Below are 15,747 nucleotides of genomic sequence, written 5' to 3' on the forward strand. Positions count from 1 at the left end.
CAAATGTAATTGGTTGTATAAGTCATAAAAATGCTACATTAAAATGCATGCAAATAACTCCTCCAAGATCTGTGGCTTTAACTCAGTCCTGTTATCACAAAGCAATAATAGTTAGATAGTTAAGGACTATGTGGAAAATCTTCACCACTCCCAAATCTGAAACATGAATCCAACTACAAATGCTTTTTGGCTGCCTCTGTGTGAGAGAATAATGAAATCACTATTTTAAAAAAATAATAATAAAACAATATTCCACAAAGTGTACACAAATAACTTAAAGAGACTAAAAAGATAGTTAGGCAGTTGGACTTTAATTTGATTGTGGCGCTGGCATTAACACACACAGAAAATTCTTGCCTGTCTGTCTTTCTGCTCAACAGAGAATCTGGTCATCAAGTCATGAAGGCATTTCTTTCTCCAGAATACTGTGATGGGACAAAATAGTCTCAAGTCACCAACTCACTCAGAAAATGCTCCAAATGTTTTTTTTTTTTTCTATCACATGACATGCATTGATTGAAGTGTTGCCTGCACTGAAGCTAAAGAATTGGGGAACCAAAATCTATCATCAAAAAGGGCACTCCTGAGTCAGACCTAATTACTACTATAGATGCTTCAGAAGAGAGCAAACACACACAATGATTCCTTTCCCTGGTGGTGCTAGACAGTAATGTATTGGTCAGCTAAAGAAACAAAAAAAAGTTGGCTGGAAATTTCACAGTGTTAATGTTTTAAATTTGAGATACACATCTTTTGTGACATTGTGCTGAAGTCAACAAGGCTGTAATACATTCAGACAAGAGCAGTTTTAGCTGGTCATATTTACAATTTGTTATAAGAAATGCATTTGTTACAAATAAGGAAAAAGTGCAATTCCTTTCTGACGGTAACTGTGCTTTCAAAACAGGTTACCTAACAATGGATTGTTTGCCATTTTACCTAAACCACAAAGTTGGAACAAGGGCCTTGGCAAAGTAGAGGTCTGACGTCAGACTAAGGCACTTGGAGGAAGATGTGACATAGAAACTACATTAAGATGACAGAACAAGTTGGCCGGTTTCAACATAATCTTAACTAAGCCCCTCTCATCCTGTCATGTTAATGACTGAGAACCTCAAGACCTGAGAAAACGCTGCCCATTGCTATGGCTTTAAAGGGATGAAAGGGAATTTCACAAAAACTGACTTATTGTTTTTTGCATCTGTGTCTCTGACATTACACTCATATACCACCACCACCCCCCCTAGCAAGTTCATTGTCAGCAACACCTTTTTTTTTTGTAGTCTGTGCCAGAGCACCACAGCAGCCCTCTTTAAAATATTGTTCAGAGCAAATTGGTCACATTTGTTTCTAAAGCAATCTATATTCTCTGCAATAAAGTTTGTGGCCAAAATGTTTTTTATAACCAACAGGAACGATGGCCAAAGCTTAAAAAATAACTACACTTAGTGGGCACATTATTGGGTACAGCAGAGGTGTGCAAAGACAACTGGGGAAAGGTGATACAGGCTCCTTAAAACTGCACAGCAGTTAACTGGAAAAATGGTAGTGGTGGCAGTTTAAATATTTTAAGAATATCTTTTTGGCACACTTTTGGTCATTTAACATTAACTGATCATTGTGTAAATGCCAGAGCCTGAGTACTGCTGTGCATCCCTTTATAGCCACAGTCATTTCTTTGCAGGATACCATGTCCCATCACAGAGCACACGTCATCTCAAACATGACTGACTCCCCTACAATGTTCTCCATGGCTACCAGATCTCTGTCCAACATAGCAACTTTGAGATGAGGTTAAACACAAAATCCACAGCATGAAGTGGCAGCTGATAAATCTGCAGCAACGGCATGAGGCTATCACGTTAACATGAACCAGTTAGGAATGTTTCCAGCACCTTGTTAAAATCAATTCCATGAGGGAATTCAGGCTGTTTTGGGGGCAAGGCAGAAGAGAGGTCTGATTCAGTACAAAAAAGTTTATCAATTAAAGTAGCCACTGAGTGTAGATATGTTTTCCTTTAACGCATCTGCTGAAAAGGCATGTCAGCCGGATGTGAACATAGTCATATGTAGTTCATCTGCACAGCAAGCATGCAAGCTGGTCTCTATCCTCCAAGTCTATCTTTGGTTTCACATTTTCATTGTTACAGCAAGGTAAAAAAAGAAAAGCTAACAACGTTCATCTATTGTCGAAAGCGGGTGAGTTCAACAACTTGACCAATAGCCCAAATCACACTTGCGGTGACCATTTCTAGCAGTGTGGCAGTAATTTAATGTGGTTTAAGTGGTGGTTTTCTGTGGGGTAAATAACACTCTACTAGCTTATGCACATACAGACTGCTGTAAAAACTGGAAATGAAAACAAATGTAAAATAGACCATTTTGGTGGCAAAGTGGGGAACAGAAATCTTCATTGGAGTCTTGTGTCCTGCGCTGCTAATATTGTGTGATGAATGCCAGGCGTCATGATTCTCCTGAAAAAACAACAACAAAAAAACCCCACAAAAGCAAAGTTAGAATTTCTTCAAAATAAAACAAAACAAAAACCTGAATCGGTCACAGCTTTAGCAAATCCGTAGAGCAGACAGCTGGTTGTGTGTGCTGATTAGCTCTGTCCAAATCTATGTTGACTACTGCTGTTCAGCCTGAGGATGGCAACCCTCAACCTTTAAATCCTATAAAACTTCAGTTAATCTTCTTGATAAACAGGATTTTATTCATTAACAAGGTTGCTAGTATTCGCTCTCCTTCAAGGAAGAGTGCTCGGATGTTTCCAGGGTTATGAATACATCAGGTACTAGGGTTGGGTATCGTTTAAAATTTTACGAGACCAGTACCAAAATCAATTATCTATTTTATTTATTTTTTTCTTGTTTCAAATAACTAATTAACAAGTAATTTATGTTACATAAAAGTATTGGGAAATTGTATCAGATTGCCCCTCATCCTAATTAGTTCATCCTCACGGGTAGTATCATAAGCAGAAAGACTGCAGCTTGAGAATTTTTTTAATATTTGAATGAGAGAGGAGGAGCGAAACAGTTTAGTGACCAAATAGGTTTTGGGAAACAAATTGAAGGAATTTTTGATACATGTTGAAAGTAAACTTTCGTTAAATAAACTTAATTGAAAGATCTCTGCGAGTGCTTTTTTCCTTTATCGGTGAGTCGCAAACCTCCTTCAAAAACGACATTCACAAGTATAACAAGTAAGGAGTCAGTTTAACCAAGTCACTTAACTACACTAAAAGAGAGGAAAAGAGAATCTGCATGTCCAGCCAATCAAACCAACTACATCTGAAGCAGCTGCAGCCGGAGGCTCCGTGTGTAAAATCAGCTGATTGCTGCTGCGCCACAAAAGCGTTTAATTGATGTGATGGAACGCAGCGATTGATCGGCGACATGGTATGTGAACAGCAAATAAAAATGTACAGAGAAGTGTTAAATGATACTAGAAGATGAAACCAACTGAAAGCCAAGCTTGTGGAGAAAAACTTGCAACAGTGATGAACATGTCAGCAGCCAAAGGTAGGTGGCTATTAAAATCAAACAGACATTTTTTATTTATTTTTTTTAATAAAAAAACAAACAAAACAAAAACAGTTTATAATGCAGGCATATAAGGAAAAAAAGGCGTGTTCTTCTCTTTCTTTGGTGTGCTTCTTTTGTGTTGCTTGCGTGTTTGGCTGCAAGCAAAACCATAAATTTTTTTGCACAATCTGGCTACAAAAAGTATCGAATGAAGTACTGGTTTGACTGGAGACGTTTAGAGTCTACTCGATACTGGGCTGTTTCGGTCGATAGCATTAAAAGGTGTTGAGTAGCATTACCCATCCCTATCGGGTACTAATTTCATGTACACCAAAACAATGCAATTCATATACAATAGTTCAAATTTCAATGCTTCGATAAAAGGAGTCTAATTCGACTGCCAATCTTAGTTTGATCTTTGCAGATGCATTATGACACGAGGATCATGCCATTTTGGCTATATGGCAGTGCTGAATCTCTGATTTTTAAAAAGTTAATATACAGTCTAATATAAATAAAAATAATGCTGTAAATAAAATAAAAATGTGAAAAATAAGATCTTAATACATTTTTAATGTGCATTAATAAATCCTCAATGGTTACCCTAACCCCCTTAAGTGGGTGGGTGGTGGGGGTGTGGGGGGGTAGACAGAAGAGGAAGTGAGACAGAGCACCAGCTACGCCAGTGTTGTGCGTGCACCTCACGGGACGTTGAAATCATTTATCACAATTGATGAACCACAAAAAGAAAATATCGTTTTTAAACAGTAATTGGAAAAAAAACTGCAAGGTGCATGCATACAATTGTCAGCGGGTGTGCACAACTCTGCACAAGACCAGTGAATGGCAGGCAAGAAGAGCGAAAAGGGTCAAGCATAATTTTATCTGTCATTGTACAGTGCGTTTCAGTGACTAACGAATAGAGACTACAGCTCCGCAGCTTTTCAAGATTAAAGCGGAGCCAACGTCCCCCCCAGTCAACTATAGGCAAGACTTGACAATTCTGATTACTGTGTTTTCTTAGTCGGGAAACCCCTAATACACCCAAACTCAATCTGAAACAATGTGGAAATTAATAGTTTCTCTAAATGTTATCTTCACAAATATTCACCCATTAATCAAATAAAGTACTTTTAACTTGTAAGTGTGTTTATAAAGAAACTTCATCCTAACAGTTTATTTTCAGTCATGGCTGGTTTTCAAGATGCTCAAAGAACTCACCATTCATTCAGGCTGCTTCCAGTTCTTCGTTTCCATTGTTCCCATCATCATCATCATCATCTGGGTCAACTGAGTGAAACTCTGCCACGTATAGGCTCTTATCAATGCTTCCAGGGATGGGCTTAATGTCAGTAACCAGTTGATCCTCAATATTCTTCAGGTTGTAGCGGTCCTCTGAAGTTATCAGATTGATGGCCAGACCCAGGTGACCAAAACGCCCTGACACAGAAGAGACGTTATATATTAGTACCATTATGTGCTGTTAGTGGTAGTGTTATGAAGTGGCATCTGTAAACCAAACCTCTTGTTGAGTGTGTGAGACTATATAAATAGGCCAGTCTTCACCTGATCTGCCAATGCGGTGGAGGTAGGTCTCTGCACTTTTGGGGAAGTCAAAATTAATGACCACATTTACTGCCTGGATGTCAATTCCCCGAGTGAATAGGTCTACAGGAAAATGTGTTTATTAGTTTACCTGCTGACCATTCAAATATATTCTTTACATTTTAAAATGCAGAACTCGCTTCACCTACCTGTGCAGACCAGGTTTCTGCACAATCCATTCCTGAAGTCATGGAACACACGGTTCCTGTATTCCTGCATCATCTTTGCGTGAATGTAGAAGCACGAATAGCCCAACTGGGTGATTTTCTTGGCCAGAAGCTCAACCCTCTGGGTGGAGTTACAGAAGATGATTGACTGATTGATCTGAAGCTGTAATACAAATATATAGACTTATTATTATTGATCACCAAAGAAAATACCTTGTAAATGATTTAGGCTATTTCATATCCTACCCTAAGCAGCAGATTCTCTTATTTTTAATGCTTAATGAAACAAAACTGCACACTTCAGTGGAACAACCACATGCCTTATAGCTAGGGATGCAGTGTTTCCCCACAGGATTTTAAGAGACTATGGTGGGTGGGCTTGAACTCTTGCCCCCACCCCCAGAAGAAAATTGTGTACATTTTAAAGTTAAATGCATTCATTTGGTGCAAAATTAAGAGGTTATCTATAAAGAACTTTGCATTCTTGTAACAATGTTGTGCTAGAGTAAACTATTTGATCATAAACCCATTGTATAGCTATAAACAGTGATGAAACAGCAACAAAAGTCAACAAATTTATTTAATGTTCTTCTAGCAACCCTAAATCAAAGAATAGAATAAGTAATTTCCCTAAATTTATATTTGTTTTTTTTTTTTTACTTTTCATGTACACATGTAATACATTTTAGACTTTCTGTGAATATAATCCAGTTAATCTTATTTCCATACTGTATAAACACCTTATTTTGAAAACTGGATGTTGTCACATGTGTATCCTCACGCTAAATTCATCAAGTCAGACCCAATTTGATAAATTTATGTTATATGTTGTTCTCGTATCGCGTAACATGAAGACTTCACAGCCTCTTTTCAGGTAGGACTCAAATACCGCAACACTTGTCTTTGTAAAGACTGGTCAAGGGTAAAAAAGGTGAGAAGGGTACGCAAGCAGAGAAACGCACAGAGACAGTGTAAGAGGCATCTGGTTTTAAGCTTACATGTTTTATAGATAACGTGCATTAGTCTACCGCAACAAGAGAAAGACACCGACATGCAAGTCATCACTTTGTGTTGAAAAGTAGTGGGAACATAAGGGCTCAGATAAGGGGAGTGAAGATACACTTAGCTTACGAGACGTGGCGATGGCACCTTATTGCTGTCACAAGAACAAGATATGACAATTATTTAACACAACTTAATAGAAATCATCAATGCTGAAATGCATGAATTTGGGGGTCTGGGGGTCCTCCCCCAGAAATTTTGGGCATAAAACACTTCATTTGATGGGGATCGAGACCCGGTTCCAAAATTTCTCAAAACCCAAAAATCAATAAGGTTCAAGCTTATCGATACTGCTATCGAGACTTGCGGGTCCTATGATGTAACGTTATGTCTCGAGTGTCAAATCTGATTTAATCTGAAACGCAATGGATAAGAAAATCATCAGGATGCAGTCTCTGCCTGCTGTCTGTCGGCTCCCACACACACACGCGCGGCAGCAGAGCGAGAGGCTTCGCCATCGCGGTGAAATACGGTGAGGGTTAAGTTAGCTCCAAACTACTGTAACGTTAGTTGATGACAGCTACGCTTGTTACTGTAAGTACGTGCAATAAAACCTTCCTATAAACGCCACTATAATAGAGAGCATTCTGAAGGACTGCTTAGGCTGTGTGTTATCAACAACGCAAAGACTTTAACAGCCAGTGACAGTTTCAGGTGGGAAAGGGCGTCACTCTGGGGCTCAGATTAGAATTGTGACAAAACACTTAGCATATTCGATGTGACAATCCAGAATATTGGGGTCACGAGATCAAGACTAGAAGATATTGTAATAGTATTTAAAGAAATATTCATTGATGAGTACACCAATGGAGGGTCTGGGGGTCCTCCCCCGGAAGATTTTGAGCATTAAACACTTAATTTCCTGCATTCTGGAAACATTTATGGTGGAAATGTCTAATGTTAATCACCATCTAACTCAGCCAGTTAAGAGCTACATTTAGCCTTAGATGTTATACGAGTCTGGTTTTATAAGCTGGCAATTTTCAATGCACATTTCAGAGTGCAAGTTGCAACTATTAACAATAATGGAAAGCTGAGGCTTTTCAGTAGTAGTAATAACAATGAACATAGGCCTATGTGCGGTGAGTTTACATACAAAGTCAATGCAAAGACGTGCAGAGCCGCGTTTTCCTGTCCGGCGGCGTGAAGAAATTCGCATGACACTGTGTTGCGATAGCCTATCAACGTTGAGATTGTCCGTACGTCACCGACAGTTTCACAGCATTGTGTGGAGAGGGCCAGGCACAGCGGGGCGATTGAAAATCTGCAGGCCGGCTGAGAGCTGCTAAACTTTCTAAATGCTTTCTAAACGTCACTCACTACTTGTGATGTCAGATAAAGTTATTGAGTTACTTTGCTGTTTTAAACATTAATGTTGCTGCTCTAGAAACAACATTTAGCTGTATTTAAAAAAAAACCAGGCAGTTAATATGAACACTTCAATATATGTTTATTTATCGCAAGTGATATGTCATCTCGATATATAATGTTATCGCACATTAAATATTTTCCTCATACCCTGCAGGCCTACCTCATGCCTGTTGGGTCTGGTCTTACTAAATAACCATCACTAAATAATAGTAAAGTATCGATAAAGAATCGGATCATTAAGCAGTCTCAATAAGGGTATCAATATCAATAAAAATTAACGATCCTCAACCCTACTTAGTTTCCTGCATTCTAGTGAATTTTCTGTTCTGCCTTTCCTACATAAATTTATCAAATGTTTTTATTTATGTAAAGGGAAACATTCTGCCTAAATCTGTCAGTTGTTACCAATATTAAGTGACATTATGATGTTAGGAAAAGCCTAAATAATAAGCTATTATAGTTTTACCGGCAATAACAATAGTTTTAATGAAAACAATATAAATAATATATAACCTAATAATTTTATTTAGCCTAAATATAGGCTATAACTTTTTTATAGCAATAGCAACATTTTAGAAGAAAAAATTTCTTTATTTTAACACGATTATGAATGCCTTGGCTGCAAATGACTTCAAGGTCTTGACAATAGCTCAGTGTAATGAGTGGCTGAGCTTGAGAACATCTACTGAGACAGACATGGGTTCAAAAACCCGTGAGTTCTCTATTTATCTTTGTTATAATGGCAACAAAAGCGCTCAAAGATTTATTCATTACAGTACTTTCATCAGGCATGTGATTGGCAAAAAAGCAGGAAAATATACTGAGACCACCTGACACCCCAATTAAACTGGCGGCAGCTCTAACATAGAAGTTAAAGCAGGACCCATGACAATAAGTTATTTAATGGATGTGGGAGTCAAAGACAAGGGTCTAATCCACTGCACCATCGAAACCTCTCTATAATTCTTGTTATTTTGTATTCATTTTTACCAAACTTCAACAGCTAAATGTGCAACATGAAACAATTGAGTCTATAACTAAATAATGTAACTACTAACTTTCAAATTAGTTCAGTTGAAGTTAATAGATTATTTTTAATGAATAAGAGACAGCAGCAAAGGTTGTTGCCTGTTTAAGACCCGGTGGCCTGACCAGGAAACTCAAACAGCTGATCAGTCTCTATCTGTTGGAAACTGTAGGAAAAAGTTTGACATTTCAGCACTGGCAGCAGGCGGGCGTGAGACGAGAACGACCGCGACAGTTTACCGGGATCGCGCCAGTCACACAGAAGCCGTTGCCATAGTTACCTCGCGGAGCGCTTGTTTGATGAGGAGCGCGGAGCGACCCGTGTGAAAAGGCCTTATATAGCCTAAACCTTGTCACAAGCATTCACAAGAAATTAATTAATAATGTGCCAAAACCTTTAACATAAGGACGACTTAAAAAGCAACCATTCACACAGCAAAGTGTATAGGCTACATGAGCGATCAATAGACAAAGTCAAAGTAAACATTAGACATAGCCTCCAACAAGCAATAATCAAAACATTCCCAATTTATCTGATCCTTATTGTCAACTCAGTGTTGGGCAAGTTACTCAGAAATAATATTACCTACTAGTTACTTAGCATAGGCCAGTGTTTCCCCAACCCTCTCCTGGAGGCACACTAGTCCTGCATTTTTTAGATCTCTCCCTGCTCCCACACAGCTGATGCCCAACACGTTACGTACCACTGATGCGCGAGAGCGCCTGTGGTACACACTGCGCAGGTGTGGAATTGGCAGCTGAGCATAAACGAACATTCTTGATATTTTACACACGTCAACCTAGATCCTTTCCACTTCACTAGGCCAGGTCCTGTAATTTATAAAAAACTTCACCTTAAATATTTGTTTGTACATCAAGATTATCAAACATCAACCTGCTTAAGCCTAGTTCACACTACACAATTTTTAGCCCGCAACCGTCGGGCTGTGATATGGGGTAAATAAGTGATCGATCGGCGGTCGCCAGTCGCTGTGTGAACTACTCAACAACGCATCAAAACGGCTCCCTGACACATTGGCAACGCTTGACAGATATCTAGCATGTCAAATATCTGGAAGAGTTGCCCGACTTGACATCCACATCCTGCCAATGACAGGCAGCTGGCAGAGCAGGCAGCTATTTCTGTAGCTCAGACAATCCCTGCTACCTGCGCGTGTTAATCCATTCTTTCACCCATATTCTTTGTCTTTATATTTGCTAGGTTTGCGTCATTTCCCGTTTCACATTTCACATGTGTTTTCTTGACAAAACGTGGTTTGGAGTCGGGTGACAGAGCCGCTGTCAGCTCGTGTAGCATGTGACCCCCTGTCACCGATCAGTCACATAGTGTGAACGCCACAACGACTTCAAGACTCCCGTCACAAGATGTTGTGTAGTGTGAACAGCACATCGATCTGCATGTCGTGTAGTCTGCACAAGCCTTTTGTTAACTCCATAGTTCGAACTAGGGTTTTGGGAAACCGTTGCGTCGCAATTGCATAGTTCCAATCAAGGAAGTTTCTATGGTAGTTAGCAACGATGCTTTGGCAAACACACCCCAGGACAGTTAACATTGTAAGCCATTTATACTTCCGTCTTACATCAGGCTTGCTGTCTGACGGACAGTTCGTTCGGCAGTTCAGTAGTAATGTCCTAATATGGTCAGCTGTCAGACTCCACAGTGTAGTGGAAGACCTGCCTCCCATTGGCTGTTGGGTTGAGGCATATGAGTGACGATTGGTTAGGCACAGCCAGTGGTAAAGTCGCAAAGCTCGTGCTAGACAGGAGGACTCAGTAGATGCCTTAAATGCTGTCTTGGCAACGACCGACTTCAGGTCATTTTTAAACTATGGCGGAGCAAATTGGACTGTGGCCGGCCGCCATGGTCTCGTTAATTAATGGGAGACACTGAGGGATGCCACGAGAACCGATAATTCAGTCGCAAGTCGATGCCCTAATTCTGAAACCATGTCTGTACTTGTTTTTCTGTCTTGCTAATGTAATGTAAACATAGCTCGTAGCAGAAGGCTGCTGTCCTTACCATTTCATAGGTCATCTGTTTGTCACCATGTCAGTTACTTTAAACTACTGCTTGCACTCCAAGTAGAGGTGGGTGTGTGTAGCCTCTGCTGGTTGTTTTTTTATATAGTTATTGAGCTATACCTAATAATTATATAAGAAGTGTATGTTGGAGTACATGGGATTTATTATTTAGTTTTTGAGCGTGGTATCGAATATCGTGGAATTTCACTGGTATTGGTATCGACTGCTAAATTTGTGGTCCTGTGACATCCCTACTTATAGCTAAACAAACATTTCCTTATATTTTCCAAGTATGATTATGAGTCAAATCCTCGATTACAATGTATATTTACCATTACTATAGCTGTATCAGGTTACTCTGCAGTAGGCAGTAACACACTCACCCTAGAAAAGAGTGTGTTGAGACAGTGGACCTTCTGTCTTTCAGTCACGTAGGCATAGTACTGAGTGATTCCCTTCAAAGTCAGTTCCTCCATCAGGTTGATCTCATAAGGCTTCTGCAGGTGCTTGTTCTGGACAAGACATTCACAGTGTTTTATGAAGTGCAAACAACATTTTTACCTCTTTAGAGAATAAAATTGCTGTTTGAGTTACTTACCATGAATGTTTGCACACTGATGGGGAAAGTGGCAGAGTAAAGCAAGATCTGACGACCCTTTGGCAAGAAGCTGATAATTTCTTCAATCAGGACCACAAAGTCCTGGGACAGCAGCTTATCTGCCTGAATAAAAAAAAAAAAAGAAAACAAGATATTTAAAGAAAGCCTGTTCATAAAGCAGTCAACACTGAAAAGGAAATTCAGAAATTAATAGCCAAACCCACCTCGTCCATGACCATCATTTGGGCCTTATCCATTTTTGCCACACCCTTCTTCATCAGGTCTAGTATCCTGCCTGGAGTAGCAATGACTACATGCACTATTACGAGAGGAGGAGGCAAAATCACAACAAGTTCCACTGAGAACAGCTACACAAATACATTCCTAAACTGAGGTAAACAGAAGTGTTTAGAAACTCTAGTTTAGAAACTATCATCTTTTAATTTAATCAAGGCTGGCATTGACCTGATGCGCATCAGTCGTCACTTCAGAGTGACAAGATAAAAACCTCACATGAAACACTGAACAGTAGCTTCTAGGAAAGGGTTATCATAATCTGCATTCTTCTTTATGGAAACATCCCTTTGTTATCTTGAATATTAACGGCACAACAAATACCCGTCTCATCAAGACGCATGATGTCATCCCTCAAGTTGGTGCCACCCGTGGTAGCCATGACCTTGACTCCTCCTAGGTGCTTGCTGAGCTGAATGCTGATCTGGCTCACCTGCAGGGCCAACTCTCTTGTTGGCACCATTACTATAGCTGGATTGAGACAGAAATGGCAAGGGCTGATGAAATGCAAGGGTTGATGAGATGCATGGAGAAAACTAAATAAAGTGATGCCCACAAAAAAATTTAACTTTACATATTCAGAGCAAAAACCATGTTCACCAACAGTAGAAAGCCCATGTGCTTCAGAGACTGTGACCCAAAAATATAAATCTGTGTCAAACATAAGCCAGACTATTACTTCTTCATGGCACTACACGTCTGGAGACATCTATCTGGAATTATTTGTGAAAAGCAGCAAAATCTGCAATTGACAAACCTGTACAGCAAACTTCTCCTTCAAATTCTGTCTGTTTAAAACTGGGTTTATTGTTTGTTAAACATTATAAAATGTTTAATCTAAAACTCCACTATTGTTTTATAATAATAAAACCTTCATAGTTGAGTTCTTCATAGATGTGTGTCACACTGCAACGGTTTCAAAATTAGCACTAAAAGAGGCAACAGCAACTCACCCTGGATGTGATCCTTCTTCAGGTCTATCCTCTCCAGAAGAGGGATGAGGTACGCTCCACTTTTTCCAGTGCCATTCTTCGCCCGAGCCAAAATATCTCTGCCCGACAGAGCGATGGGGATGCTTTCCTCCTTTTGGCAGACAGACAAGTCCAAACAGTGCAATGGTTAAGGTCTTTTTTAGGAAATAAATAATCATGAACAACGACATACTTGACTATTTAAAATCCAGAATAGGGCTGCAATCTTACAACAATATAATATGGGTGGGTGGGAGAGGTGGGAATGATTAAAAATTCAATAATCTAACATTTCTGCCCTGTAAACACATGCGCAAGATGCAGAAACAGAGTCTCATGATGGAGCCTTACTGATTTTCTCTTCCTTATTGAAAATGTGCCATTATCTGAGTGCCTTAAAAGACTGAAGTAACACAGCACTGTTATAGGTGAGTGTAGTTATGCAGCTCATCTTATAATTCGGAGTAAATGTGGTTTACAAAAAAAGGCTCGCTATACATATTCAAGAGGACAAGGGAAGTTCTAACAGCTGTATTTACCTGGATTGGAGAGGGTTTCTCCCATCCCATTTCAAAGATTCCCATTAGAAGTTCCCGCTTTAGACAGTAGTCTTCAAATTCATTTCCCTTTGTTGACGTCACATCCTGGGAGACCAGAGAAGAGATTACTGTTTAATTGAACATGGCAGTTGATGTGACTAAATTAAAAGACAACATACATTCAGTAAGTCTAACACATTTAAATTCTCTGTTAGTTAAGAACAGTGAATCTGAATGTCCGCTATAACTAATAGTTACCTTACCGAAGTTTTCATCCTGTTGTCTTTTGGAGGAAGCTCCAGGCACTTCTTCCAGTCATCGCCAAACCTTTGTATATGTTAAAATTTGCATTAGGACAAGTTTAAATAAACAAAAAAATAAACTCTGACAAAGGGCTGTGAAATAAATCTATGTTTTTGTCACCCCAAAAGCAATTTTTCCATGTAAATTACTGGGGTGCTGGCTGGGAAAATAATTGGTTATTTTTATTCACAAGTAATGGGATTTTCTAGAAGTACTAGCCATGTCAAATAAAGTTCACAATAGCAAACAAAAATATCCTTACACACTTGTCTTCTTTTACCATTGTTAACACAGGTTTGTGGTCAACATTGTGAAAGAACTAACATTTACATTTTTACAGATTACTGTACCTAGGTAACATTTCTTTCAACACAGAAGTTAGAGAATATGTAGAACTGGTAGCTTACTTGATGCCCCCACTGCTCTGAGGAATACTGGTCCATTTCTGGGGGGCACTGGGTTGTTGGGCACTTGAAAGGAGTAGTGACTGTTGTCCAGCTGGCTTTGCCTGTCCTCTGAACTGCCCATTTGCAGGTTTGTTTAATCCAATCATTGTTGCTGGGTTTGCTGTTCTTGCTGTAGCCATGGGTTCAACAACTTAAGTGGCAATATTCCTCAGACTGTTATATTTGCCTCTTTTTCACTGATCTGTTTTGCTTAATGCACCGGTGTGTAAAAAAGAAAACTAAAAGATGAAAAAATAAAATATTTTCCTCAAATCTTTCCTTTTTAAAGAATGTATTGTGTACACAATCTGACATTCAGACCTCTTGAAAAGAAGAGGCCTATGTATGAATTATGTCTATTTACATGCCAACTCTCCAAAAAAGGGAGAAATTTACATTCATATGAATAAATAAATCAAATGTGTGACCAAAACAAACTCTTATCCTTGCTGCAACGATGATCCAGAATTTTCTTTTCTATGTTCTTCAAGTATCTTGGCTTTTTATGTCCAAGTGCTGTGCGTATACATTCAAAATGGTAAGTAGCAAAATATGATCTGCTTGGTCATGTCTCAGATTATCCTTGTGATTTGTTCCTCTGACACCAAATGTCTTCAAAACATCTTTGCTGGGGCTTAATACTGGCTCAAAAAAAGCAATCTGTGCTTAAACATGGAAAGTCCACTTTAAATGTCTGTGATAATCTTGTTCCAGTTTACTTCTGCAGTAAAGGTTGAGGTGGCAGTCTGCAAAGTGCTTCAGAAATTGCCGATCAACAAAACATCCAGGTTACCTGCCAGGCAATAAACAATCGTGGGTGGTTATTTTAACGTTAGATAATTAACAAGTGAGCAAAAAACAGCACCCTCAACTGTGAGCAACCCAAACTTACATTACACAAAAGCACTGGAAATCAATAACATACATATTATTTCTTCAATGTTAGCAAAATCAATTATTTGAAAGCAACAGCTTAATTTGGACGTGAAATGGCAATTAATATAAACTTTGCTTGTGCGGCTTTGTTATGATGCTATGGGGACGCGCTAACATAAAGCTAACTTAAGCTAACGTAATAACAGTTGCAAGCTAACATAATTCAACTAACATGCTAAGTTGAAGTAAGCCAACTTAGTTAGCCACTGGACATTTTGCTTTGTTTAACAAAACATAAAGTAAGTAAACCGTCAGGGTATTGCCCTGTGGGTCTCTTCTTTCATGAACACTGATCGATAGCAAAGTTAGCTTGAAAGAAGTTAGTAGCGCGCCTGTGTAAGCAGCGTTAAAAATGTATGTATAGCAACGTGGCTTTGACTGTCCAGTTAACAGCAAGCTAACGTTACTTCTTGTTCCTGTTGGTAAATGTGACCTTGTTTCCCGTTCGTCGGGACACGATGTGTAAAGAAAACCCGACTATCTTCTCAGTTCGCACATGTTACTCCAACACTTTTATTCAACATGATCAAAAACTACGTTAGCATGCTAGTGTTAGCTTAATGTAGCAAGTATGTGCTAGCATCAACGGCACTGTCAATCAATATGCTTGAGAAATGACTCTTTACCCAGTCGGAGACAGACGCTACATCCACCCAAAGCCTTCCCCGTTGTGCCGTTGCTTAAAGTTATATCGACAGTTTAATTAAGTTTGGAAAATACTCGCTGTTTCGAGAACTCCACCGAGTTATGACTCTTTTGTCTCCTCTTTTAGAATCTCAGCAATTCAACATGGCCGCGCGCTCGTTTTGGGGCTGGTTGTTGACCTCACACCGACCAATCACAACACCGCTTTCAA

At 39.3% G+C, this 15,747-nt stretch overlaps 1 protein-coding gene across 1 annotated transcript; it reads right to left on the minus strand.

The window, feature by feature from the left end:
* Positions 1-292: 292 nt before the first annotated feature.
* ddx61 (DEAD (Asp-Glu-Ala-Asp) box helicase 61) lies at positions 293-15,688 on the minus strand. Its single transcript, XM_046043931.1, has 13 exons — positions 15,518-15,688; positions 13,917-14,748; positions 13,470-13,533; positions 13,207-13,311; positions 12,650-12,779; positions 12,021-12,167; positions 11,627-11,721; positions 11,403-11,525; positions 11,188-11,316; positions 5,285-5,465; positions 5,097-5,198; positions 4,752-4,970; positions 293-2,474 (listed from the first exon to the last, which is right to left on the minus strand). The coding sequence occupies exons 2-12, from the start codon at positions 14,093-14,095 to the stop codon at positions 4,759-4,761; spliced, it is 1,467 nt and encodes a 488-aa protein (XP_045899887.1). The 5' UTR covers positions 14,096-14,748; positions 15,518-15,688; the 3' UTR covers positions 293-2,474; positions 4,752-4,758.
* Positions 15,689-15,747: the final 59 nt, after the last annotated feature.

Source organism: Micropterus dolomieu, linkage group LG03, assembly GCF_021292245.1.
Source record: "Micropterus dolomieu isolate WLL.071019.BEF.003 ecotype Adirondacks linkage group LG03, ASM2129224v1, whole genome shotgun sequence".
Taxonomy (NCBI): Eukaryota; Metazoa; Chordata; class Actinopteri; order Centrarchiformes; family Centrarchidae; genus Micropterus; species Micropterus dolomieu.